At 49.0% G+C, this 24,199-nt stretch overlaps 2 protein-coding genes across 4 annotated transcripts in view; both read right to left on the bottom strand.

Annotated features, from left to right (window-relative positions):
* Positions 1 to 778: 778 nt before the first annotated feature.
* On the bottom strand, positions 779 to 2,411 carry Cebpe (CCAAT/enhancer binding protein (C/EBP), epsilon). The gene is made up of 2 exons (XM_005377089.2): positions 1,713 to 2,411; positions 779 to 1,248 (listed from the first exon to the last, which is right to left on the bottom strand). Exons 1-2 carry the CDS (start codon positions 2,220 to 2,222, stop codon positions 913 to 915), a joined length of 846 nt encoding a protein of 281 aa, XP_005377146.1. The 5' UTR covers positions 2,223 to 2,411; the 3' UTR covers positions 779 to 912.
* A 14,981-nt stretch (positions 2,412 to 17,392) lies between these two features.
* Positions 17,393 to 24,199, bottom strand: part of Slc7a8 (solute carrier family 7 (amino acid transporter light chain, L system), member 8) — a 52,112-nt gene continuing 45,305 nt past the window's right edge. For all 3 annotated transcript variants that reach the window (XM_013510441.1, XM_013510442.1, XM_013510443.1), the window contains 4 exons: positions 22,442 to 22,538; positions 20,736 to 20,885; positions 18,180 to 18,357; positions 17,393 to 17,658 (listed from right to left, as the gene is read on the bottom strand). In XM_013510441.1, coding sequence (XP_013365895.1) covers positions 17,492 to 17,658; positions 18,180 to 18,357; positions 20,736 to 20,885; positions 22,442 to 22,538 — 592 coding nt within the window. In that variant the 3' untranslated portion in view covers positions 17,393 to 17,491. The remainder of the gene's footprint in view (positions 17,659 to 18,179; positions 18,358 to 20,735; positions 20,886 to 22,441; positions 22,539 to 24,199) is intronic.

The raw sequence follows: 24,199 nt of genomic DNA, 5'->3' as shown, positions 1-24,199 counted from the left end.
CTATCCAAGTTCTCATGTTCAAGTCAGGCCTCCAGGTCTTTCCCCACTGATTCCTCCTCCAGGCACTCTGAATCTCAGGCTTGAGGGAACAAGAGCCCCTGGGGATGAGGGATAAAGCCTGGAGTAGGTGGGTGGGAGCACAGGTGGGGGATGTTAGTCTGGTAGACTGAGACTGTGCAACCGGGAAGAAGTAGATTGCTGGGTCAAGGGTTGAGGGACTGCAAATATGGCAGAGCTAGCCAGCTGTGGTGGCAAATGCCTATACACTGGAGGCTGAGGCAGGAGGATTGCCTGAGTTTGAGGCCAGCTTACATGATATAGTAAGTTCAACAACAGCCTGGGATATGCATCGAGACCTTATCTCAAAAGAAAAAATGCAAAGCAATGAGGAATTTTTTCCAGTCACCTGGGGCAGGAGCTCTCACACCTGTACCCTATGGTGGGAGAACAGCTTGGAGTGGGTACTGGGACTGCACTAAAAACTCAGGCTCTCTCAGGAGGGCACCCAGAGGCTGACCCAGGTTCTGCATCAGGGCAAGGGGAGCACTCCTTAGCTAACAGACAGAGTGTGAGGGTGGGGGACAGCGAGCAGGGGGGGCAGCGGGGAGGAGAGGAGAGGGACAGACACGGGCCTGGCTGTGTTGCATGCTGGGAGGAGATCCCAGGCTGCAAGCATGTATTCCCATGTACCCGTCCTGTCTCTGCGGTGTTCTGTCTCTGCTCACACGCACATGCATGCACAAGTCCACACAGTCGAGCCCAGCAAACAGCCCCAGCACCAAGCCGGAGTGCAGTTTATTCAGCCACGCAATCCTCACGGTTCCTGCCCTCCCTAACCCCCGGCCACCCTTGTCCATAGTCTATGTCTCAGGCTCGGCCAGGGGCCCGGGGCCCACAGTCCACCAGCCAGGCTCAGCTGCAGCCCCCCACGCCCTTGATGAGGTTGGCAGCCTCGGGGATCTGGCGGAAGAGGTTGCGGAGGGTATCCAGCTCCTGCGTGAGCTGCTCCACGCGGCTGCGCAGACGCTCGTTCTCGGCCATGTATTCCAGCACCTTCTGCTGCGTCTCCAGGATGCGCCGCTTGGCCTTGTCCCGGCTCTTGCGCACGGCGATGTTGTTGCGCTCGCGCCGCAGCCGGTACTCCAGGCTGTCTTTATTCACCGCCTTCTTGCCTTTGTGCGAGGGGCCGGCTGGGGAGGGCGCCTTGAGGAGGGGGCTACAGGGGGCCCCAGCAGCGGCCAGAGGGGCCTGGGGGGGAGGCACAGGGAACAGAGGTGAGGGCCCGCCTGGAGGCAGAGTGGAGGCTCGGCGAGAGTCCCAGGCCAGGGCCTGCCGCCCAGGTCAAGGCGGTCATCGAGGGTCCTTCGCGCAAGGACAGTTTCCCTCCGCCACTGTGGTGAGTCTCCTGCCCTATAGTCAGGGGCATTTCCTCTTCCAGAAGCAGGTGACAAAGAAGAGGGGGTATGGTGGGCAGCGGGGAGGCTGGTGGGGTCCGCCTGCCACAGGGCCTCCAGGACATGGTGACATTCGGGGCGGGGTGGGAGGGCTCCTGGGGGTGCTCCCGGGATGGCAGTGAGCCCAGAGGACCAGGGTGGGTCAGTTTCACAGAGCAACACCAAAGCCAGACTTGTCAGCATACGAGGGACCTTAGAGTCCCACCCACGCCAGCCTCACTCCGGCCCTGGGCGCAGGGAGAGCCGCCTTGCTCTTACCTTGAGGACGCGAAGGGGCTGGCCGGGTGCTGCCAGGGCCGGGGGCAGGTGCATGGCCGTCTGCCCGCAGTGTGCCACTTGGTACTGCAGGGGGTTGTAGCCGCCTCGGCTGGCACCTCGGCTGCCCTCCGGCCCCCGGGGCTCCTCCTTCACAGCCACAGCTCTGGGGTCGTAGCTCCCTGGGCTGCTGTAGATGCCAGGCCCCAGCGCCTTCCTGTCCGGGCCAAAGGTGTGCGGGGGGTAGGCGAAGGGCCGGGGGTCAGGCGGCAGGTAGTGAGGGAAGGCAGGGGTCCCAGGGGCCTTAAGACTTCGGGCCTCAGGTGCTGGCTTCATGGCAAAGAGGTCGGACAGCAGCTGCTCCTCCCCAGACTCGATGTATGCAGAGAGGTCGATGGAGGCCTCATGCTCACACATGTCCCCCAGCTCCCCGGGCCCTGCTCGGCCCCCTGAGAACTCCAGTGGCGGCTGGCCTCCCCGGGGCTCGCACTCATAGTAGGTCCCGTGGGACATGGCCGGCCCGCCCCTTTGCTCCCCGCCCCTGGCCCTGCTCTTGGGGCGCCCTTGGATGCTCAGCCTGCCCTCCCTCGGTCTCCCCCTGCCCTAGATCTGCCCTAGATCTGCCCTCTAGTCTTCTTTGTCACCCACTCCCGTGTGGCTTCTCTCCTCCCTCTTCTGTTCTGCTTCCTTCTCCCTGCTCTGTAGTAATGCCTCTCTTCCCTTTTCCCCTCTCCCTGGGGTGGCTCAGGGAGGGGCAGGGCACACCCCGGAGGGAGGGATGCAGGCCTTTGAGAAGGGGACCCCTGCCCTATTTAGCAGTTGGGGTGCTCTCTGTGGAATCCATGCCAGGGTTCTGGAGGTGCCCAGGAGCTGACTCTTGAGAATGCGTCCCCCCTTCCCTGTGAAGCCCAGGGGACCCCAAATCCTCACTGAGGATAACACCTCACTCTAAGTGACCTCCTCCCTCCAACTTCCAAAAAGTTCTGTGCAGGATGAGGTGCAAGTCAGAGCGAAGAGAGAGAGCCTTGCGCAGTGCCGACCCCCGCTCGGCCTGAACTCCTCCCTTGACACGCCTTCCTCCCAGGTCCCCCAGTGCTGGGCTCCACCTACCCCCAGGGCAGCCAGTTCCGTGTGTGTGTGTGTGTGTGTGTGTGTGTGTGTGTGTGTGTGTGTGTGTGTGTGGTGTGTGGCCCCACCTCCCGCGGCCTTCTCCTGGGTACAAGCCAGGCGTGTTGCTTCAGGGGTTTAGGAAGCAGGGACCCCGGCGGGAGGGGTGGCCTGTGCCCTGATGCAGAGCATGCCTTTTGCTGGTATTACGCAGGGGGTCTGCGAGTAGCCCAGACACCAATGTGTTTCCCTGCCTGGGCACAGCTGGGCCGCCTGGTCAGGCCTGGGCTCAGCTGCACTCTGGTGGCTCCAGCGGCTGTGTCTTCCAGCTGCCCTGCTCTGCACGTCTCAGGCTGGCACTTCACCCCCACTCTGGGCTTCAGACTCTGCCTCCCACTTCCTGTGCCCTAGGGTGCAGGCTCAGGAGCTCGCTGCAGCTCAGCTTGCTGTCTTTCCTTTTGCATGGCTGTTCTCTGACCTCCAGAGCCTGTCTCTTGGGTCTACTTCCTCTTGTAGGTTTGAGAAGCTTTCTCTTTTGTCATCATTTCTTCCTGTGGCTCTGTTTCCGGGTCTCCAGGAGAAGCCCGTGGCTCCTTCTCTGTACTGCTCAGCCTTGTGCTGCCCCTGAATTTTCCTTTTCTCTTTTCTTGGGAACCCCCGACTCCGTTCTGTCAGAGGTACCTGCTATGACCCTGCTTTTACCTATTGAGTTTCATCTTCAGAAGGGGTGGTGGTGAGTGAAGGTCCAGAGAAAAGATACCTAGAAATGTGTTCCTGGCTCTTCTATCAGGAGGAAATGCTTTGAGTGCCCCGGGGGCACTGGATTTTTTTTTGTTTATTGTTTTTGTTTTCTGCTACCAGGAATCAAACTCATGACCTTGCTCTTGCCAGGCAGGCACTGTGCCGCTGAGCTAAATCCCCAGCCCCCAACTGGATGTTTTTTATGTCAGGCACACTGGGGGCTGAGTTTCTATGACTGAGCCACAGTGGGGCACATGTGGATGGGGTCTGTGTGACACTGAACACTAAAGTAAAAGATGCAAATGTAACTTACAAGTCAGGCAAGTTGCTCCTCTAAATAGCGTCTTCCTTCCCATTCTTCTACCCTCTCACCTGCTCCAGGTGCTCTGTGCACGGCTCAAAGCATAGTCAGATATGCTTGGAACCCCTGAGCTGGTGTGAGGAGATCTGCATGCATTGGAGACAGGTCTCAGGAAGTAGATGGTGAGATTTCTTTGGATTTCAGATCTTGATACCATTCAAGTAGGTACCAAGGCCATGCAGCTTCACTCTGGTGGCAGTGCATCTCTTCACCACTAGGTGACAATATTGGCCCAAAAATTGGGACGAGGGGCTGCTGTGGTTCTGAATAAGATGGACAGCAGAGGACACTTCTGTCAGCACTGGCACTGGCTAAGACTTGGGCACTGGGAGGAAGGGGAAACATGGCCAGGGTGAGGGGCTCACAGTTGGGTTATGGGGAGAGTGGGTAGACTGGAAGGGCTGGTGCCAGGGTCTTGTTTTAAGGAGAAGTATTGTCTCCTCTGACTTTGAAATAATGCTGGGTGTCTTCAGCTAAATCCTATTTTTCAGTCAACATAACATTTACTTTTCACGCTGACCATCTTGCTGTGTGTTAAGTAGGAAAGAAGGCATGGCAGATAGTATTTTTACCCCTGCTTTATCAACAGGAAGGAGAAGGCCGAGAGGCTGAGCTGTCCAAGGTCACCTGAGAATGCCTCGTTGATGTCAGGAAGGGCCGTGGGCTCCCAGACGGCTCAGGGCTGAGGTGGTGGCACAGGGAGAACTCCTTGCCCTCATGGGCCACCATGGGGAGGGCATGGTCTGCGTCAGTAGCAGAGAACTGGGAACTGGAGGATGTAGGGAGATGTGTAAATAAAGCCAGCAGGAAATGAGAAAGCTTGAGCCATAGTGAGATAAGTGATCTGGACTCCGACGCTGCCCACACACCGACATCCGTCATGGAAGGTTTGGTGTGGGCAGCTGGGCTGTGGGAGTGAGGGCAGCGGGTGGGCTCTGGGCAGGAGGGAAAGGAGCTGGGAAGGCAATGCCAGCCCGGCCTGGAGACCCTTGCTGCGGAGGGGAAAGAAGCCTTCCCCAGTCAGCAGGTCATTTTCCCTGGGCCGCTGTCCTTGCTACTTGCTCATTATCCTGGTGGTCTTGTGACAGGCGTCTACCGAGGCTGCCCCGAAGGGAGAAATGTCAGACAGCCCTGGACTCCCATCTGGCCTTGGCCACTTAGCAGCTCAGTGACCTTGGGTGAGCTGCTTAATCTCACCTGTAGGAGGGCAGGGGCAATGGCTCTTTCCTGGGATTGTTTAATTAGACTGTGAATGAGATCATGTACGTATAGCAGCTGGCTGCAGTGAGCGCAAAGTCTCCTTCTTCCCTGCTTCCTGGGACCTCTCGCTGCCGCTTTACTTGTGTCTCAAAGCAGACGCGCGCCTGCTTTTCCGTATGATGCCTCACATGTTCCTGACACATAGGTCCCAGGTGTCAGACTTTCCTCCAACTCTGTCCAGGGTGAGCAGATCCCCCAAAACTAGATGCCCGCAATGTATAAGAAAAGTAAGAAAAACATCAAACCACAAGAGCCAAAATTCTGTGAGCAGGTGCTAGCAGCCTCTAGGACTGACGGCCTTCAAATACCAAATTCAGTCACCTTTTATTGAGCAAGAACCAAGGACTTGGCTAGGACAAATGGGCGGATACCAAACATATTAGCAAGAATAATTAAAGGATCACCCAAGACATGCCTACAATCCCAGCATTCAGGAGGCTGAGACAGGAGGATCTTAAACTCAAGGTTAATCCAGAATGTATAATAAAGCCTCATCTTAAGAAACTCTAACAAACAAATCATTGTGTCCTCAATGCATTCTAATCAAATAATGTCTGTCTCCACATTTCCCCCTTATTGTTTTGCTGCAAACCTTTGAAGCATCAGTGAGAAGGTTGCCAAATTTTCTTCCTGTTTCTCTCAGCATTTTCTGGATGAACTTTGTTAGACTAAGAGAATCAGGCAAAGTACGATTATAATACCATGTAAAACGACAGTAGAAAATTGGAAAAATAAGAATATAGTCCAAAGTCCATAACAGTGGTCAATCATCATTTTCTAACAATCATGTACATCGTAATATGTAAATCCTAGTAGAATGTTAACAAACAACAGTTACATATATCCAGAAAATTAGAAATCAAAACGGTACATAACACTGCTGCATGACAATCATGATGACATTTTGTAAAATACTTACATTTTCATTTTGACATAACATGACCTTTTTAACCAGTTATCTTAATCTAATACATAAGAAGCTGTTGTCCTTTAATGGGATACACATCACATGTTTCTGTTAAAGGTAGAGGTCTTAATCTGAAGGAAAGTCTTATCACGATAAACAGTCTTTGTTTTACATTTTCATAACTGAAACACTTCTTCTGATGGATTGACCCAATTATTGGGGTGTTTCTCAAGAGACTATGGAGATCATGGGGGGGGGCTCCTTATTAATGAAAGTTGGCCACTCCTCTGTTCACCAATTGGAGTTCTACCCAATAATTTCTCCGCATCCTAAGGACTGTGGTTAAAATACCGTAATTTTGATATCATTTAAACCAGCTGGTAATTCAGATGAAAGCATGCTTTTAAATCTATAACCCAATTGCTGAGCTCAAAATAAAAGGGAGCCATAGTTCACTGATTGACAAACATGTAAACAAGTACACAGAACAAACAAACAAACATCTTTACAAAATCAGAGTGTACTCAAATATATTTTTGACCAAATTGGATTATACTAATTCTATTATAGTTTTAGAAATTTATAGTTTACACAGACTAGTCAGATTTCATCGTCAACTAGCAGAGATCTCTCAGTAAATTTTTGGAAGGAATAGAATCTTTTATCTACAAAGACTATGTACACTTTGTATTTTATCCTCTTAAGAATACTGGTGACTTTCTATTGCTATTAATGTTCCCCGTGTGTCATATGGACCTGGAAGCCATCTAGATTCATTAACATAAATTGGTGCAGGCATATATGCCCAATTTTGTATAGTTATTGTCTACCATAGAAGCGAGTACAGCCAGCATGGCTAGAGACATATTACCAGCCATAAAGTCTTGTCCAGTGGAACTCAACAGCTTCTCGGCATCATGGGTTAATTTCTTAAGTTGTCCCCAGGTTGGGGATTGTGCTTTTTGAGTGTTCTTGGTTGGTGTCTGGGAATGGTGCTATAGTGACATTGCTCTCATTTCTTCCACCTGAAGATTCAGATCGAATCTGACTCTTTTGTGGCTCATGTAGAGGTTTAATTCTTCCAGCAGGTAACCATACTTTTTCTCCTGAATCTGTAATGACACAAGCAAACCCTCTCCCCCAAATTTGAACAATACCTCTTTCCTATTTTTCCAGTGTGAGTATCTTTCCAAAAGATAAGTTGTCCTATCAGTTCTGGTGGCCCCTTAATAATGGTGGCCCAAAATTTTTCTGCTGCTGTTGTAGATGAATCTTTACTAATATCCAAAAAAGGTAAAGTGAATAGGGCTTTATGTAATAATTGGTGTGGTGAACTTCTATCCCCATCTCCCCCTTTTTGTTTTGCTAACATAAATTTAAGAGTAGCATGTGCCCTTTCAACCATACCTTGTCCTTCAGGATTATATGGAATACTGGTATAATGCTTAATATCCCACAAGGCACAGAATTGCTGGAAGGAATGTGACATGTAAGCAGGTCCATTGTCAGTTTTAATTGCTTGTGGTTTACCGAAAATAGCAAAACACTCTAACAAATAATATTTAACACGTACAAATTTTTCTCCTGATTGTGCAGAGGCCCATATAAAGCCAGAATATGTGTCAATAATAACATGTAGAAATTCAAGTTTTCCAAAAGCAGGAATATATGTTACATGCATTTGCCACAACTCATTACTTTGCAAGCCTTTAGGATTTGTTCCAGGCTGAAAAGTAGGATTATTAACCCTTCCACAAGTAGGGCACGATAAAATAATTTCGTGAGCTTGTTGAATGGAAAGTTGAGGAAATTTTTTACATAAACCTTTGGTATTTATATGAGTTAAAGTATGAAATTCAGTGGCTAAACAATCTGGTGAAGGAATAGCAACAAGTTTATCAACTTCATCATTATATTTAACCATGTCACCAGGAAGATGTGAATGAGAATGAATATGAGTTATGTAAATAGGAAAATCTCTATTACGAATATTAGTTTGTAATTGGCAGAACAATTGATCAAGTTCAGTATCATTAGACAAAGTAGCTGTTTCTATATGATTAACTGTGAACCATATATATTGGGAGTCTGTAACAGTATCAGTGGATTCTGGAACATCTAATAAAAGTTGGATGACTGCCTGGAGTTCTGCTCTTTGTGCAGAATGAAAAGGATTATGCCATACTTTAGAAATTTTTCCTACATATCCGGCTTTTCCATTGCCGCCACCATCAGTCTAGTATGTGTCTGCCGCTGGTATAGGTTCAGAGTGCACAATTTTAGGTGAAATCCAGTTATGCCGTTTTAGAAACTGTAAAAGTTTAGAATTAGAGAAATGATTGTCTATTTTTCTAATATAGTCCGCAAGTCCAATTTGCCACTGTTCACTCATTAGTAATGCCTGATCGCTCTGCTGCTTTGTCAAGGAAAAAAGATATTCAGGGTCTTTTCCTGATAACTGTTGTGAGTAAGCTCGGCCTTTAAACACAATTAAACCTATTTTATCTATATAAGTAGTGAGTCACTTCTGTTCCTTGTGTGGAAGAAAAATCCATTCTAACACCGCTTCTTTTTGCCATAGTATTGCCGTAGGAGAATGGGATGATGGAAAAATTAAGAGTATAACTGGTTTAGATAAATCTATATGGGTTAGTTTAGCTTGACATATACGCTGTTCTACCCAGGCTAATTCTTTTTCTCCTTCTTTAGTAAGGTGGCGAGGGCTATCTAATGCTGGGTTTCCTTTAAGAGTATTAAAAAGGTGTTGCAAAGCATAAGTAGGAATACCTAAAGAAGGTCATAACTAATTAATACCTCCTAATAATTTTTGAAGATCATTAAGGGTGAGAAGCTGGTCTCTATGAATACTAATTTTGGGGGGAATTATTTGCTGCTTTTGAAGAACGTGATGTAAATAGGTAATAGGATAGTTGGTCTGTATCTTATCTGGGGCTATGTGTAGGTCAAAGTCAATCAAGAACTCCTTGGCTACATAGAACATTTCCTGTAAATACCTTTCTGAGCTGGCAGAAAAAAGAACATCATCTATGTAGTGTATAATCAGAGCGTCTGGGAATCATTCCTTCAATAATTCTAAGGGTTTGTTGACATAATATTACCAGAGCATCAGATTATTTAGCATTCCTTGAGGGAGAACTTTCAGTGATATCTTTTTACTGGCTCCTGGTTACTAAAAGTAGACAGTAAATACAAATTTTTCTCTATCATCCGGTCGTAATGGAAGAGTAAAAAAACAATCCTTAAGATCCGTAACAATTAACTTCCAGTTCTTAGGTATCATAACAGGAGAGGGTAATGCAGGCTGTAACGGACCCACGGGTTGAATAACTTCCTGAATTTTTCTAAGATCTGTGAGCATTCTCCATTTACCTGATTTCTTTATAATCACAAATACAAGGGAATTCCAGGGGCGCATCGATTCTTCAATATGTCCTTCTGACAGTTGTTCTTGTACTAACGATCTTAGGGCTTCTAATTTTTCTTTTGGAAGAAGCTACTGCTTAACCCAAATTGGCTTATTAGTAAGCCATTTTAAAGGTAAAGTGAAGCCCTTTTCTACAGTGGCCTCTATCATAAATTTGGATACCCTAAACCACGCGTCTCTTTGGAAATTACTGAGCTTGTACATAACTGTTGGCTTCACAAGAATTATAATGCATTCGAGCCATCATATTCTTTGCCTGAGAAGATATATATGGAATGCTCACATATGTTCCCCACTGCATTAATAAATCTCTTCCCCATAGATTCACTGCTATATCAGCAACATATGGTTTTAAAGTGCCTGTTTGTCCTTCTGGACCAGAAATCTGAAGAATGTTAACACTCTGGTGAACATCTGTCATTGTTCCAACACCAGAGAAAACTGTAGGCACCTTCATGGTAGGCCAAAGTTTAGGCCACTCTAGCCATGAAATTATAGTCACATCTGCTCGTGTGTCTACCAATCCCATAAAATTTTTTCCATCTATTTTCAGTTGTAACTCAGGTCTTTCGTCCCCTATGCAAGCTTGCCAAAAAATCTTTTTTCTGGTGCTTCCAAACCCCCTACTCACTTTATAGGAGCAGTACGACCCTTTATATATGGAAGAATCAATAATTGGGCTACACGCTCTCCTGCTTCAATAGGATATGGTTGTAAGGTCTGCATCATAATCTGACTCTCATCTTTACAGTCAGAGTCTATTACCCCCATTAGTACTGTAATCCCTTTAGAAGTAAAACTACTTCTTCCAACTAGCGAACCAACAGATCCCTCAGGGAGAGGCCCATAAATCCCAGTTCTAATCTTTTGAATTCCTAAAGCAGGGTATATTGTAACATTCCCTAGGGAGGGGATATCTAATGCTGTACTACCCCTGGTTGTGGCCGAGAGATCACTGATTCTGCTGGGGCGTGGTCATAGCCCTTGCTGACTGGGAATGTCTGGAAACTCCCCGTATTGTTTGTCCTTGGGCCCCGGGACTGGGCCCGAGCAGAAGTTTCCTGCTGGTATCAGAGGAGTGCCATTTTTATGATATTTTGATCGACACTGACTAGCCCAATGTCGTCCTTTCTGACATCTAAGACAGACCTTAGCAGGCAAAGGATCCTTATAAGTATTAGCCTTTTGTCCTGTCTGGTTGTCTGTTCTTTGTTTTGCTAGTCTACATTCCTTTTTCATATGCCCAAATTTACCACACTCAAAACATTTAACATTCTTTTGGGAGAAACGGCTGTTTTCCCTTCTAAGCAGCTGCAAGCAACCCTGGTTTAAAGGTTTCTGATCCTATATCCTGACAGGCTTTCATATACTTATCCAAAGTAGCATCCTGATATTTCAAGGGCTTTAAAATCTTTTTGCATTCTGTATTAGCATTATCATAAGATAATATTTTTAATAATAATTCTCTCAAAGCAGGTTGAGACACTGTTTTCTGAAGTACCTCTTTTAATCTAGTTATAAATTCTACCTAAGGTTCGTTAGCACTTTGAATGACCTGAACAAAAGAGGGAGCAATTTGGCCAGGAGAAGCAATCTTTTCCCATGCTTGGAGACAGCACGTTCTCGTTTGGACAACTGAATTATCATCATATTCTAACTGTTGCTCAATACCAAACCAATCACCAGAGCCCATGAGTTGGTTTGCAGAAATAGGAACTGGCGGGTTGGCATGGGCATTATGGCGGGCCATTAATTCTGCCTCATCTCTCCATCAAGTTTTAAATTGAAGGAATTCAGCTGGACTGAGAACTGTACGTCCGGTCATTCTCCAATCCCATGGAATTAAGCAGTCAGACTGAGCTAGTCCTGAAATCAACCCAAAGGTATAGGGAGAATTCACTCCATATGAAACACAAGCCTGCTCCAATTCTTTAATAGTTTTAAAAGATAGTGGAACATGACTGTGATGAACATAACCTTGGGGACTTTCCTCATTACCTGCTGGTTCAGTAACTGTAACTGGGTACACAGCAAAAGCCTTACAAGCATCCAAATCTCCTTCCTGTTGGGCTTGGGCAAAAGCCTTCATGACTGTAGTCATGCGCGCTGGTCTTTGAACAGTTAACTGAGGCGGATCCCTAAAAGGGTTAGACTTACCATATATGGGGCTGAGGGCTGTACCAGATACCCTTGAGAGACCAAAGAAGGAGGTGGAGGACAATCTAATTTTTTTTTCTTATAGTCATTATTAGGTCCAAAAGACCCATACCTTCCTTTCTCCTTTGTAATTGGTCCCTGTCCCTGAAACGATAGAGTTTCCTCAGACAAACTATTATCCGATTCAGAATCAGATTTGTCTTTGCACTTTTTACTTGTATCCTACAAGATCTTCTGTTCTGGTTTAGTTTCTTTTTGAGACAGAAAATTACTCATAGTAATCCTGATGAACAATCCCAGAGACCAGGCTTACCTATCTGTCGACTCTTCTCTGGTCTGCTGAACACTGACTTAATTCCTTTTTCCGTAGTCTCGAAGACTCCCTTCATTTTCAAGTTCTCATCCCTCAGCTCTTCTTCAGTCAGTCGAGCACTGACTTAACTCCCTTAATTCCCTTTCCTAGTCTGGAAGACTTACTTTCATACCCTAGCCTCGAAGACTTACTTTCCTATCTTAGTCTCAAAGACTTATTTTCATACCTTAGTCTCAAAGACTTATTTTCATACCTTAGTCCCGAAGACTTGTTTTCATATCTAGCTTGACTTCCGTACTCAGGTCTATGCCCCATGTTGGGTGCCATATGTCAGACTTCTCCTCCAACTCTGTCCAGGGTGAGCAGATCCTCCAAAACTAGGTGCCCGCAGTTGTATAAGAAAAGTAAGAAAAACATCAAACCACAAGAGCCAAAATTCTGTGAGCAGGTGCTAGCAGCCTCTAGGACTGACGGCCTTCAAATACCAAATTCAGTCACCTTTATTGAGCAAGAACCAAGGACTTGGCTAGGACAAATGGGCGGATACCAAACATATTAGCAAGAATAATTAAAGGATCACCCAAGACATGCCTACAATCCCAGCATTCAGGAGGCTGAGACAGGAGGATCTTAAACTCAAGGTTAATCCAGAATGTATAATAAAGCCTCATCTTAAGAAACTCTAACAAACAAATCATTGTGTCCTCAATGCATTCTAATCAAATAATGTCCTTCTCCACACCAGACACTGCACAGGCCCTGGAGATTGGTGGGCACTGGCCCTGCCGGGGGAGCCAGGCCGGCACATGGGAGGTGGTTCCAGGAGGGTGAAGGTGGCCCAAGAGGCCACAGAGCACACAACTCTGTGATACACACATCTTTGCTTCTTTTCCCCCACAGGCTATTTGGTCTTTGAGAATAGCATTGCATACTTCTTTGGATCCCTTCAAGTAAAGTGATCATATTTCCTGAATCATAATTAAGGACAGGTGGACTGCATGTCTGAATTTTTTTTTTTTCCCCCAGTACCAGGAATTGAACTCACGACCTTGCGCTTTCCAGGCAGGCACTGTGCCCCTGAGCTAAATCCCCAGCCCTGAATTTTTTTTCTTTTTCTTTCTTTTTTTTGTCTTTTTGAGACAGGGTCTCGCAACGATCCTCGTGCCTCAGCCTCCCGAGTGCTAGGATTACAGGTGCGCACTACTATGTCCAGCTTTTTTTTTCTTTTTGAGACAGGGTTTTGCTATGTAGTTCAGGCTGGCCTTGAACTCACTTTGTGGCTCTGGCTGGCCTCAAACTCACGGCAATGGCAATGCTCCTGCCTCAGCCTCGTGAGTGCAGGGTTTACAGGAGTGTGCCACTGTGCCTGACCCTAATTAATACTCTTAGATTTTTTTGAGATAGGGTCTCACTCTGTAGTCCAGGCTGGCCTTGAACTCTCTACTGGTAGGTAACACAGGGGACCTTAAATTTGAGGTGATCCTCCTACCTCAGCCTCCTGACTGCTGGGATTACAGGTGTGCACCACCACACTTGGCTTGAATATTTTTATGGAGACAGAAAATATTTGAAGTCTGCTCTGAGTTGGAAAATTCTGGAATAAATTTTCTGTTCCCATAGTATATAGTAAAGCCAGGGGATAAAGATCTGTTGAGTGACTGTATTAGCAAATGAATGCATAAGCATCTGTGACTTTGGTGACTTCCAAATTCAGCTAGGTGTGGTGGTGCATGCCTGTAATCCCAGCACTCAGGAGGCTGAGGTAGGAAGATTGCTGTGAGTTCAAGACCAGCACGGACTGCATAGTGAGACCCAGTATCAAGAAGACAAAAAAAAAGGCTCCAAATCCTCTAAGGTCAGAGCATCAGCAATGCCTCCCATGGCAGTGACTGGCAGGGCTGTGGCAGGGGAACAGCTCAGTGTCTGTTGTCCAGGAGGAGACCCGCATCTCCGCTCTGACCAGGCTGGGGTCAGCAGGTGTCGCTTTAGAGAAAGCAGGAATCCTGCTGGGACAAGGGTCCTCTGCAGCGAGAGGACCGTGGAGAGGGCGGGCCCTCCTGGAAGGGGGCAGCATGGAGGAGGTTTTGCAGGCCAGGAACAGTAAGTGCACTGGGCTTGAAAAGGTGGCAGAGTCTTCTGGGATGGCCTTCTGCACGAGCTTGGCCAGTGCCCTCCGGAGACACCCTGAAGCTAGAGTGGGAGCTGCTTTCGATCAGATCTCAGCCTCTCTGTCCGTCTCCCTCTCCCCGAAAATGATGAAGTGACGTACACTCTGGGATTAGTGTCCGGCCTCCCACTCAGGGCCTTGGGGGCAGCCGGCTGCCAGCCGCACAGCAGGAGAGGAGGGACCAGCCATGAGTAGGAGAGGCAGCGCCCCTCCTGCCACACTGTCGCCGTGTCCCAGATGGTGAAGGGCAGTGTTTGAACAGGTACCTCCGCCCACAGGCCCTGCGTCCTCAGCAGTCCAGGAGAGCACAGCGGGAGGGATGCCCAGAAAGTGGGGGACGGAAGCGAGGAGCGGATTGCGTCCTGTTAGCCACTTCTGACAGTTAACCCAAAACATCGGGAGGATGGCGGCTACCTGCCCTCTTCCTGCTTCCCTTGGTCCTAGTCCAGTAACCCTCCGGGTCTCCCTCCCAAAGATGGTCTTGCCGGACGGCTCCGCATCCCTGAGTGAGCTCTGAGTCTCTCTCTTGTTTTCAGGTAGGGTCTTGCTGTGCAGCCCAAGCTGGCCTTGAACCCAAAATGCTCCTGCCTCAGTCTCCTGCGTTCTGGGATTCCAGGCCCCTGCCACTGTGCCTAGCAATCCTGAGGCTCATTACAGAACCATCCTGTCATTTCCCTTTTTTTTTTGTCTTTTTGAGACAGGGTCTGGCTATGCAGTTCAGGCTGGCCTTGAGCTCACTGTGTAGCCCAGGCTGGTCTCAAACTCGCAACGATCCTCTTGCCTCAGACTCCCGAGTGCTGGGATTACAGGTGTGCACCACCATGCCTGGCTCCCTTTGCATTTGACTCAGCACAAGAAGTCTTTGTTACCCGGTTTTAGGGACTCTGTCTCCTGCCTTCACCTCATGACTCAGCCTGGTGCTGTCCCCCTTTGGGTAGTGATGATGAGAATGATGGTGAGTTTTTCTTCTGCAGTACTGGGGATTGAACCCAAGGGCCTCAGACATGCTAGGCAAGCACTCTATCACGGATCTACGTCTCCAGCCCTCCTCCTCCTTCTCTCCTCTTCTCTTCCTCCTGCCTTTTATTTTTTTGAGACAGGATCTCACTATGCAGTTCAGGCGGGCTTTGAACTCACTGTGTAGACAAGGCTGGCCTTGAACTCATGGCAGTCCTCCTGCCTCAGCCTCCAAGTGCTGGGACTACCGGTGTGCAACTTCACACCTGGCCAGTGCTTGGTTCTTTTTCCCAGTTGATTTGCAGGCTCTCAGGACGGTGCAGAGAGTAGGCACTTAACACTTCAGGACCCCATGGAAAGAATGGGAAGTAGTTGTTTGAATGCACAAGCCCCTGGGTCAGCCTGAAGGTACAGAGACCACAAGATTTTAGGAATCCCATACCGGAAGGTGCCTGGCAAGCAAGGACTTGACTAAGATAAAATGCTTGGGGACCCAGTTTCAGGTCATTTAATTATGACGACCACTGATTTAATTTCCATTTAAAATTTTATTACATGAAAAGAAAAACAAGACCTCCACAAAACAAATGAACAAAATTCTAAATCCTAAACCAACTTTATGACAAGATTACTGTCAAGGACCTAATTCCACTCCCCAAAACAACCTTCCATTAAAAAAAAAAGTTCAAAAGAAATAGAAATAACAGCTTTGAAAATATTTATCCAAAAAGTAAGGCATCTGCTTTACAAAAAAAATAACTGAAAGGGGAAGAGGCTGGAGGAATGAGAAGAGGGGAGGAGGAGGATGGTCCCCTGGTCCTCTGGGGCCCACTCCAGCCTGGCTGGTGTCTGCTCTGAGGGGCCGCAAGTCAGCCCAACCCAGCATCTTACCAGCCCGGGGTCGGTCGAGCCAGGTGGGAAGCTGGGAGACGCTATCTGGGCCAGGAGGGGCTCCCTGGCTGTTCCAGTTTAAGTAGATGGCGGTGGAGGGATAAAAGGGCCCTGTGTCCTCAGCACAGCGGGTGTGGCTGGAGAGGCTACAGGGCCACAAATGCTATCACCTTCCTTTAGAGCACAGGAAGAGGCCAGAATCCCACATACCACAGAGGGGGCACCATTCTGCCACTGCCCTCCTGTCCTACCCAAGGCGGAGGGTGGTGAGACCCGAGGGAGAGGGATCACGTGAGGGCTAGCAGTGGAGAGAGGAACAGGCCTCGGAAATGCTCCCGGGCTGCCCCCGAGGCTGTGGACCGGACACACTGGGGGGAGCAGGAAAGCACCCTTTCTCCCAGGGAAGGCATTTAATACCACGTCTGTCCTGAGGGCTAGAAATCAGGGGCTATTTTTAGGTCCAGTTCTTGGATGGAAGGTGGCTTAAGGCCGGTTTGGCTCTGGTTTCAGGGCTGGAGGGCTGGGGCACCCTTCACACCTGGTCCCTGAGCCACAGTCAAGGGAGGAGGAAAGGGCATGACGGGAGCGGCCGGCAGTGCTGGCTCCAGGTGGGTGTGGGGGGTGCAGAAGCAGGGTAACAGGGTCACCATCCCTTCCCACGGGGTGCGGATGGGGGAGGAGAGGAGTGGTGCTGTCGTTGGGAGACAGAGCAACATCCACTACACTGAGAGGAAGAAGGCTTTCTGGCTTCCGGATGCTTTGGCACCACGCCGAGGGGGGCAGGATGCAGAGCCAGGGGCAGGGCTGGTTGCTGCAATCTAAGCCTTTCTGCAGGCCTGGCTCGGGGCGGGGGCTGTTGTCGTCCTTTCCCGAGGTGTCCTGAAGGGAGCCTTTCTCCAGCAGGGAGCCCAGGGCGGGTGGCGGTGGTGTGCAGGTGGTGGCACAGGGTGGGGAAGAGTGCAGAGGGAAGCAGCCCCCCTATTTTTGGGTCCGTGGTGAAGAAAGAGGGTTTGGGTCTCTCCCTCTGACCTTCAGTGGCGATAGAGTCCTTGGAATCTGTCTTCCCCAACCAGCTCAGGGTGGCTCCCTCTTCTCTCCGAACTGAGGCCCCTTTGGGCTCCGGAACAGGGAGGGAAGGCAGTAGTGAGCTCAGCTTCCTAGAGGCACTGAGGGTGGGGCTGCAGGGCACCCTTGGCACCTCACTCTCCTCTAATGCTTGGAGTGTGGGCAGCCCTGGTGTGGGGGCTTGGCCATGGCCCGGGGAGAGGCTGGTTCTTTGGGTACAGATGTCAGGATTTTTGTGTATAACTGCTCACCCCCTACACCCAGGTCCTGCTCCTGCTGGGCAGAAGCAGGGGGCGTGTGTGCGTGTGTGTGTGCGTGTGTGTGTGTGTGTGCACGCGCGTGCTGGGGGTCCCAGGCAAGCAGGAGGGAAGGGAGGAAGGAGGGTGTGGCTTGCTGAGGGGTGGGCGGGCCTCAGGCCTGCAGCTGCTCCTCTGAGTCTTGGTCCTTGCAAGGAGCCGGCTGGTAGAAGGACGGCTGCTGCTCCGCCACGTCCTCTCTCAACCCCTGTGTCCCCACATCCCCGTCCTCCACTGGGTACACAACCACACACATCTTCTGGCTCACCAAGGTCAGCACCTCTGTGGAAAAACACCACACAGAAAGGGTCAGGGTCCAGTGTCCCGCTGGCCCCGTCAAGCAGCCATGAGCTTAACCAGATCTGCCCCAGGTTCCATCTCAGCGGTGCAGCCCAGGCCTGCCTGAGATCCAATTCTGGGAGATGGCAGCCGTGTCTGTCTTGGGCATCTTTTGTCGACTGCCCTTTACTCACCAAGGCCCCGCCTCCTCCTTTCTCAGTGCCCACTGATGAATTCTGGGGTCCACACTGGCCTCCACCCAGCCCAGGGCAGCTCCTGGGGACGGCTGGCGGCTGCCTGTTTCAGGACTAAGGTCTGTGTGGAAAGGCAAGTTGTTCTCTCTCCAGTAGTCTCTGGGAAGGCAGCTGCCCTGTCTGGCCTGCCTCCTTCTCCAGCGCCCTGAGGACTCACGTAAGGCATGCCTACATGGGGCTCCTGATGCTGATCCTGATCCTGGTAGGGCCCCTCCAGGCTACTGCCTCCCTGCAGAGGAGGCCTGGACATCAGAGCCTTCATTAACTCACCAATGAAGTCATTGAAGCCCTTGGGCTTGTTTTGCCAATAAACACCCAGGAAATACACAGGTACTCCCGTCAACATGATGGCCAGGCCAATGCCGCACACCACCGGCTCTGACCACAGGCTGAAGATCAGCAAGAAGGCCCAGAACAGCAAGTAGATGATGGGGAACAGCAGGTTGATCTGTGGAACAGAGGCAATGTGAGCTGTGTGGCTGGCCCGGGTGTAAGGCTCCCTCAAAGGCTAGGCTTCACTCGGCTGTATCCCATACCCCCGGCTCTGATAAGGCAGTTTCTGATAAGGCAGGTGAAGTGTCAGCAAATGATGGGGAATTTGGACAGTGGGCCGGGAAGGAGATGGACACGGAGGAGGAAATGCTCCTCATTGCTCATGTCCTCTCTCCCAGGGGGGGTCAGATAAGGCCTCAGCATCCATGCCCAGTGCCTGTGGCAGCCAGAGAAGCCATGAGGATGGAGAGCTTAGTACATCCTTGATGAAGCCCTAAATGACCTGGGTCTGGTTCCCACCCATTTCTAGGCAGGGCCTTCATCTGGGCACACGTGGCAAATGCCCATCCCTCTCACCAGCATCAGCTCCAATTTGTTTCTCTCAAGCATCTTGAGGAGATAAACATGCCAAGAATCAGCCAGCATGGCCTATAAAGCAGGGTGGGCCCTGACTTTATTTCAGAAAGCAGCACCAACTCCTTGGGCTTTCCCTGTCCTTGCTGGCCACATGTGGGGGGTCCCTAGACAGCCCTCTTCTGGACTCTAGGGGCTGCCTTCTCCTCCCTCCATCCCTCCAAGAGAGGGATGAGGTTAGTCTTCATCTTCCCTTGAAGGTTTTTCCTCTTCCTTTCTTTTTTTTTTTTTTCCCTCCAGTACCGGAAATCAAATTCACGACCTTGCGCTTGCCAGGCAGGGGCTGTGCCGCTGGGCTAAATCCCCAGCCCACTCCCCTTCCTTTCTTTTGAAATTATCTTTCTTAAGTGGGCATGGTGGCGCATGCCTGTAATCCCAGGGAGGATGGAGGATGGGAGGCTGAGGCAGGAGGATCGTTGCAAGTTCGAGACCAGCCTAGGCTACAAAGTGAGTGCAAAGCCAGCCTGAACTGCATAGTGAAACCCTGTCTCAAAAAGACAAAAAAAAAAAAAAAGAAATTATCTTTCTTTCTGTAGCACTGGGGCTTGAGCCCTGGGCCTTGTTCATGCTAGGTAAGTGCTGTGCCATGAACTACATCCCTAGTGCTTTTAAAATTTTAGGAAGGTAGACTTCATAGAGATGGGGAGGGAATCTAGGGATTGGGGGTTGTGGCAGAGAAGAGAGGAGGGGAAGGGGAATGAAAAGGGTGATGAGTATACTCATCATGAATCAAAAACATGATAATTATTTTTTCAACTTTGAGACAGGATCTTGCTAATTGTTCCAGCTGGGGTCAAATTTGCAATACTCTTGCCTCAGTCTCCCAGAGGTGTGTATCACAGTAGCCAGTGACTTTTTTTTTTTAAGGTACTGGGGATAAAACACAGTGCCTTTCATAAGCTACATCCCTAGCCCCCCTCCTTTTAAAATTTTGACACAAAGTCTTGCTAAATTGCTAAATTATCCAGGCTGGACTCAAACTTGTAGTCCTCCTGCTACAGCCTGTAATCCTGTCAGGATTACAGGTATGCCACCACCATGCCCAGCTCTCTCAGGTGTTCTGGGTGGAAGAAAAGTAGTAGTGAAAATAATAGTGGAGAGCTGAGAGATCTGGAGAGCCCTTGATTTCTCAGCTGGAAGAATCTTCTTGTAGTCTCAAGTCTCTGTCTAGGAATGCTCTGGCCTACATCATCCTTCTGTTTTGCAGGAGAACTCAGCATTATAGCACATCTTGTTCTGAACAATCCCACCAGTTCCTATCCTAATAGATTATTTTTGTAGCAAATGCTTAAATTTACTAAGCACAGTAGTATATGTAGGGTCATAGGCTTTTAAAAAGGGAGGCTGGGCATGTGGCTCCGGGATACAGCGCTTGCCCAGTGCAAGCTAGGCTCTGGCTTTGCTCTTCAGCAGCGATCCAAAAAAATATAAAAAAAAGAAAGAAGAAAGAGAAAGAAAAAGGTCTCTAGAGAGCTGGAAAGCTTCAAAAAAGAGGAGCTACTTGAGGCCCATTTAGAAAATGGTTAGAATATATTTATTGTTTTTGAGGCAGTGATCACTTTGCTGCACCGGCTGGGATTGAATATGGGCTCAAATGATCCGACATCAACCCCTCAGGTAGCTGGGACTGCAGGCTGCCACCTCACCTCAAATGGGTAGAACCTAAACAGGCAGAGGAGAGGATGGGGCCATCCACCTATCTGGAAGAATGGGGAGGAAACGCTGGAGGGATGGGAGAGCCCTGAAAATGCAGCTGGAGTTGAAGACTTGAGTGGTGGGAATCACTGGGATGCAGTTTTGAAAGCAACATGGAGCCTACTTATTATTTCCCTGCTGCCACTTACCCTGGCCCTGTCTCCAGGGGAGGATCAGCTAGAATCAAATAAAGATAACACCAGCTCCCCAAAGAGGCTCTCTCACCTTGATGGGGCGAGGGATGTCAGGCTTCTTCCAGCGAAGGACTATCTGTCCAGCAACCGTGACCCCGTAGAAGAGGTAGTTGATGAAGCCCACGTAGTTGATAAGTGTGTACATGTCGCTGGTGACCAGCATCAGCAGGGTGGAGATGCACTGGGGAAATGAGAGGCTCATTAGTGATCACAAAGGTATCAAGAGGCTGGGGGAGGTTCCCAGGTCAGGGACCGTGCCCCTACCCAGGCAGCCATGCCGTTTTATAATAGATGTCTCATGGCGGAGACTGTATAATCATGAGGAGCCCAGGCTGCTACCACACCTCCACTGCTAGGATGTTCTTTCTCACTGCAAAGGTGTAATCAGTGGATTTAAGCCTGATATGGCATGGGACTAACCACTCAGGAGGGACACCTGGACTGGGCACCCTGGTGTCACCTGGCTCTGGGTCGGTCCTGTTCTCATTTATATAGCTCCCTTAGTTACAGCTAAAGCTAATTTTTTTAAAAAAATCCCTTTGAGAAGATTATTAACTGCAAATTAAGGCTTTGTTTTTGCCCTCATCCTTTTCCCCTGGCTGAGTCATCTCATTTATTCTCCTTTTCTTCTTTAGAAAAAAATTATCAACAGCTGCACAGCCAGGTCCTATTCTTAGCATTGTGCAAATATTAACACACTTAACCCCCATAACGTCCCTGGGAGGTTTTCTGGATGGAGGTCACTTTCCAACTTCAAAGTTATCTCTATGACTCTCTTAGAGCAGGCCGTGCTGTTCCCTCCGGTAGCCTGTGGAGGCCAGTCAAAGGGTCAGTTCTCCTAGATCTGATGGTGGAAGAAGATGTCAGTGGGTGGACAGGACTGACTCCTGCTGCAGCCACTTTCCAGCCACAGAAGGCTCCGTTGAAGAAAAGCCGTGCAGTCCAGAGGGAACACAGCCTTCTGCAGATCCCTCCACAGAGGGATCAAGATGACCTTCAGCCTGGCCTGAACGTTCTGGTATTTTCCAATGGTGTACAGTGCCCTCGGCTCCCCCAGCTCTGATGCCCTGATTTCTGACCACTTCTTTGGTGGACCAAAGCCATTTTTAATGTTTTATTCAGGACCCAGAAGGAAAAGCAGAATAACTCAGAAGGCTCCCCGGGGACACGCCTTTGCCCTTTCCTTTAGCTCTCCTTAAATGATTCTGTGCCAGGGACATTTTGCCCCCATTGCGTCCCCAGAGAAAATTTCTTTCTCTCTACCTTCAGTTTGTCTCTTTAGGATATTTCTTATTTGCTATACCCTTAATGCTGGATTTATTTCAGTGACATTTCTCAGGAGACTGGCACAGTGCCCCAGGGCAAGAAATTAGAGGAGGGAAGGGGATACTCAGTGAACACCCAGGAGCCGAGGCCCAGAGCTTGCCCCACCACCGTGGTTATGCATGCCAGGAAGCGGGGGTGGCTGTGTCTTTATGAGGGCAGTCACTTCAGTCTGCCCCCAAGGGTGGGAGAATGAGAATAAGCCAGGCTGAGAGTTTCAGGTATTTTGGACTCAGGGTCCTTCCTTATATCCCTTGATATTAAGTCAGGGAATCCATCTGTACAATCACCTAAGGCCTAGGAAAAGCAGGGGCCGACCAGAAGAGTGACAGGGCATGCATAGAAAGTGTGAAGTCCCAGTTGAGTATAAAGAGAGGGAAGGGCGAGTGGGGCCTGCAGCAGGAGGGCCCTTACCGTAAAGAGCAGGGCTGGGATTGGTGTGCAGCGCTTCACGTGGATCATGGCCAGCACGCTGGGAAGGTGGCCTTCTCTGGCTCCAGCAAAGAACAGCCTGGAGAGGTGGGGAAAAAGCAGGGCAGCTGGGAACAGCCCACAAACCACCAAGTCAGGCCCCTCCTCCCCACCCACCTTCCATCCACACGGCAGCACCCCTCCTCCTACCAGCACCCACCTTTGCGTGCCCACCTCGCAGCCACTAGTCCTGATGCGGGTGCAGGCAAACCAGAGGCGCCCACTGATAGGTGGGGAGACCTGGCGTGTAGCTTGGCTGGTTCAGGGCACTGTGCTGTGTCACGCCCAGTGTCTGAAAGGCTGTAGGGACAGCCCTGTCCTGGAGCCTTCACCCTTTAAAAACGTGCCTCTCTACCCTCCAGGGGTGCACACTCCCTGAAGCCCTGGAGTGAGCGATGCATGGAAAGCTCTGAACAGGTTTCTCGTGGTACTCAGAGGTTAGGCGCAGGGGTGTGTGTGTGTGTGTGTGTATTCGTGTGTGGGCAGGTGGGAACCTGGGGGAGAGGTGGAGATGTTCTGGGTGGCAGTTACATGGCTCCCTGTAATTGTCATCAAATCGAACACTGTGATCTATTCATCTTATTGTGTGTAAACAGTACTTCAAAAGTACCCCTTCAGAGATACTTACTCTATTCCCAAGAAGCCAACCCAAAGAAATCAATAGTTGGTGAAAGGTATATACAGAGATGGTAAGAAAAAATGGAAAATATCCTAAATGCTTAGAAGGATGAGACTGATTATAAGAATTATGATCTACTCACAGACAGGAAATGATGAAGTCATAATTATGTTTTTGAAAAGAACTGATGGGAACATGCTCACAGCAGAACATTAAATGAGGAATCAGGATAGAAACTGCGATGCTAGTTAATCGAAACATGTTTGTAGCTTGTAAAAAAACACACTAAAATGCCCCACTGAAATCTTTTGTGGTGGGGTTATGAGAAACTTTACTTTATAGAAAAATAATTATTTTGTGTGCTGGGGATCGATTCCAGGGTCTTGTGCACATGATATATGAGTTCTACCACCAAACTATAACCCAGCCCCTAAAATAGGACATTTAAAACCAGGAAAATTATTTTTAAACTTTTAAAAAAAATTGAATTTTTTATTTTGAGAAAAACACTCATACATCTTTGTAAAAAAATATTACAGGGAGAGCGTATATAGCCTTACTCTCCTCTATCAGCACACTGCAAAGTTACAGTATAATATCATAACTAGGATATTGATATTTAAAACTTTTGTTGTTGTCGTCAGGTGTGGTGGCTCACATCTCCGGGAGACTGAGGCAAGAGGATGGCAAGTTTGAGTCCAGCCTGGGCAATTCTGCAATTTAGCAAGACCTTCTTTCTCTCTCTCAAAAAAAAAAAAAAAATTAGAAAGGCTGAGATAGGGTCTTGCCATGTAGTCCCTGACTGGTCTTGAATTCACATGTAGCGCAGGTTGGCCTCAAACTTTCAATCCTTCTGCCCTAGCCTCCCTGAAAGTGTTGTTTCAGTGCTAGGATTATAGGTGTGTGCCGTGATGCCCAGCTCTAAATGTTATTTTTAAAAAGAGCAATTAGCTGGGCATGATGGTGCACACCTGTAATTCCAGCACTTGCGAAGCTGAGGCAGGATCACCACAAGTTCAAGGTTAGCCTGATCTATATAGTTGAGACTCTGTCTCAAAAACAGAGAGAGAGAGAGAGAGAGA

This window comes from Chinchilla lanigera, unplaced genomic scaffold, assembly GCF_000276665.1.
Source record: "Chinchilla lanigera isolate Chin_1 unplaced genomic scaffold, ChiLan1.0 scaffold00008, whole genome shotgun sequence".
Taxonomy (NCBI): domain Eukaryota; kingdom Metazoa; phylum Chordata; class Mammalia; order Rodentia; family Chinchillidae; genus Chinchilla; species Chinchilla lanigera.
This window is presented reverse-complemented; position numbering and strand designations above follow the sequence as displayed.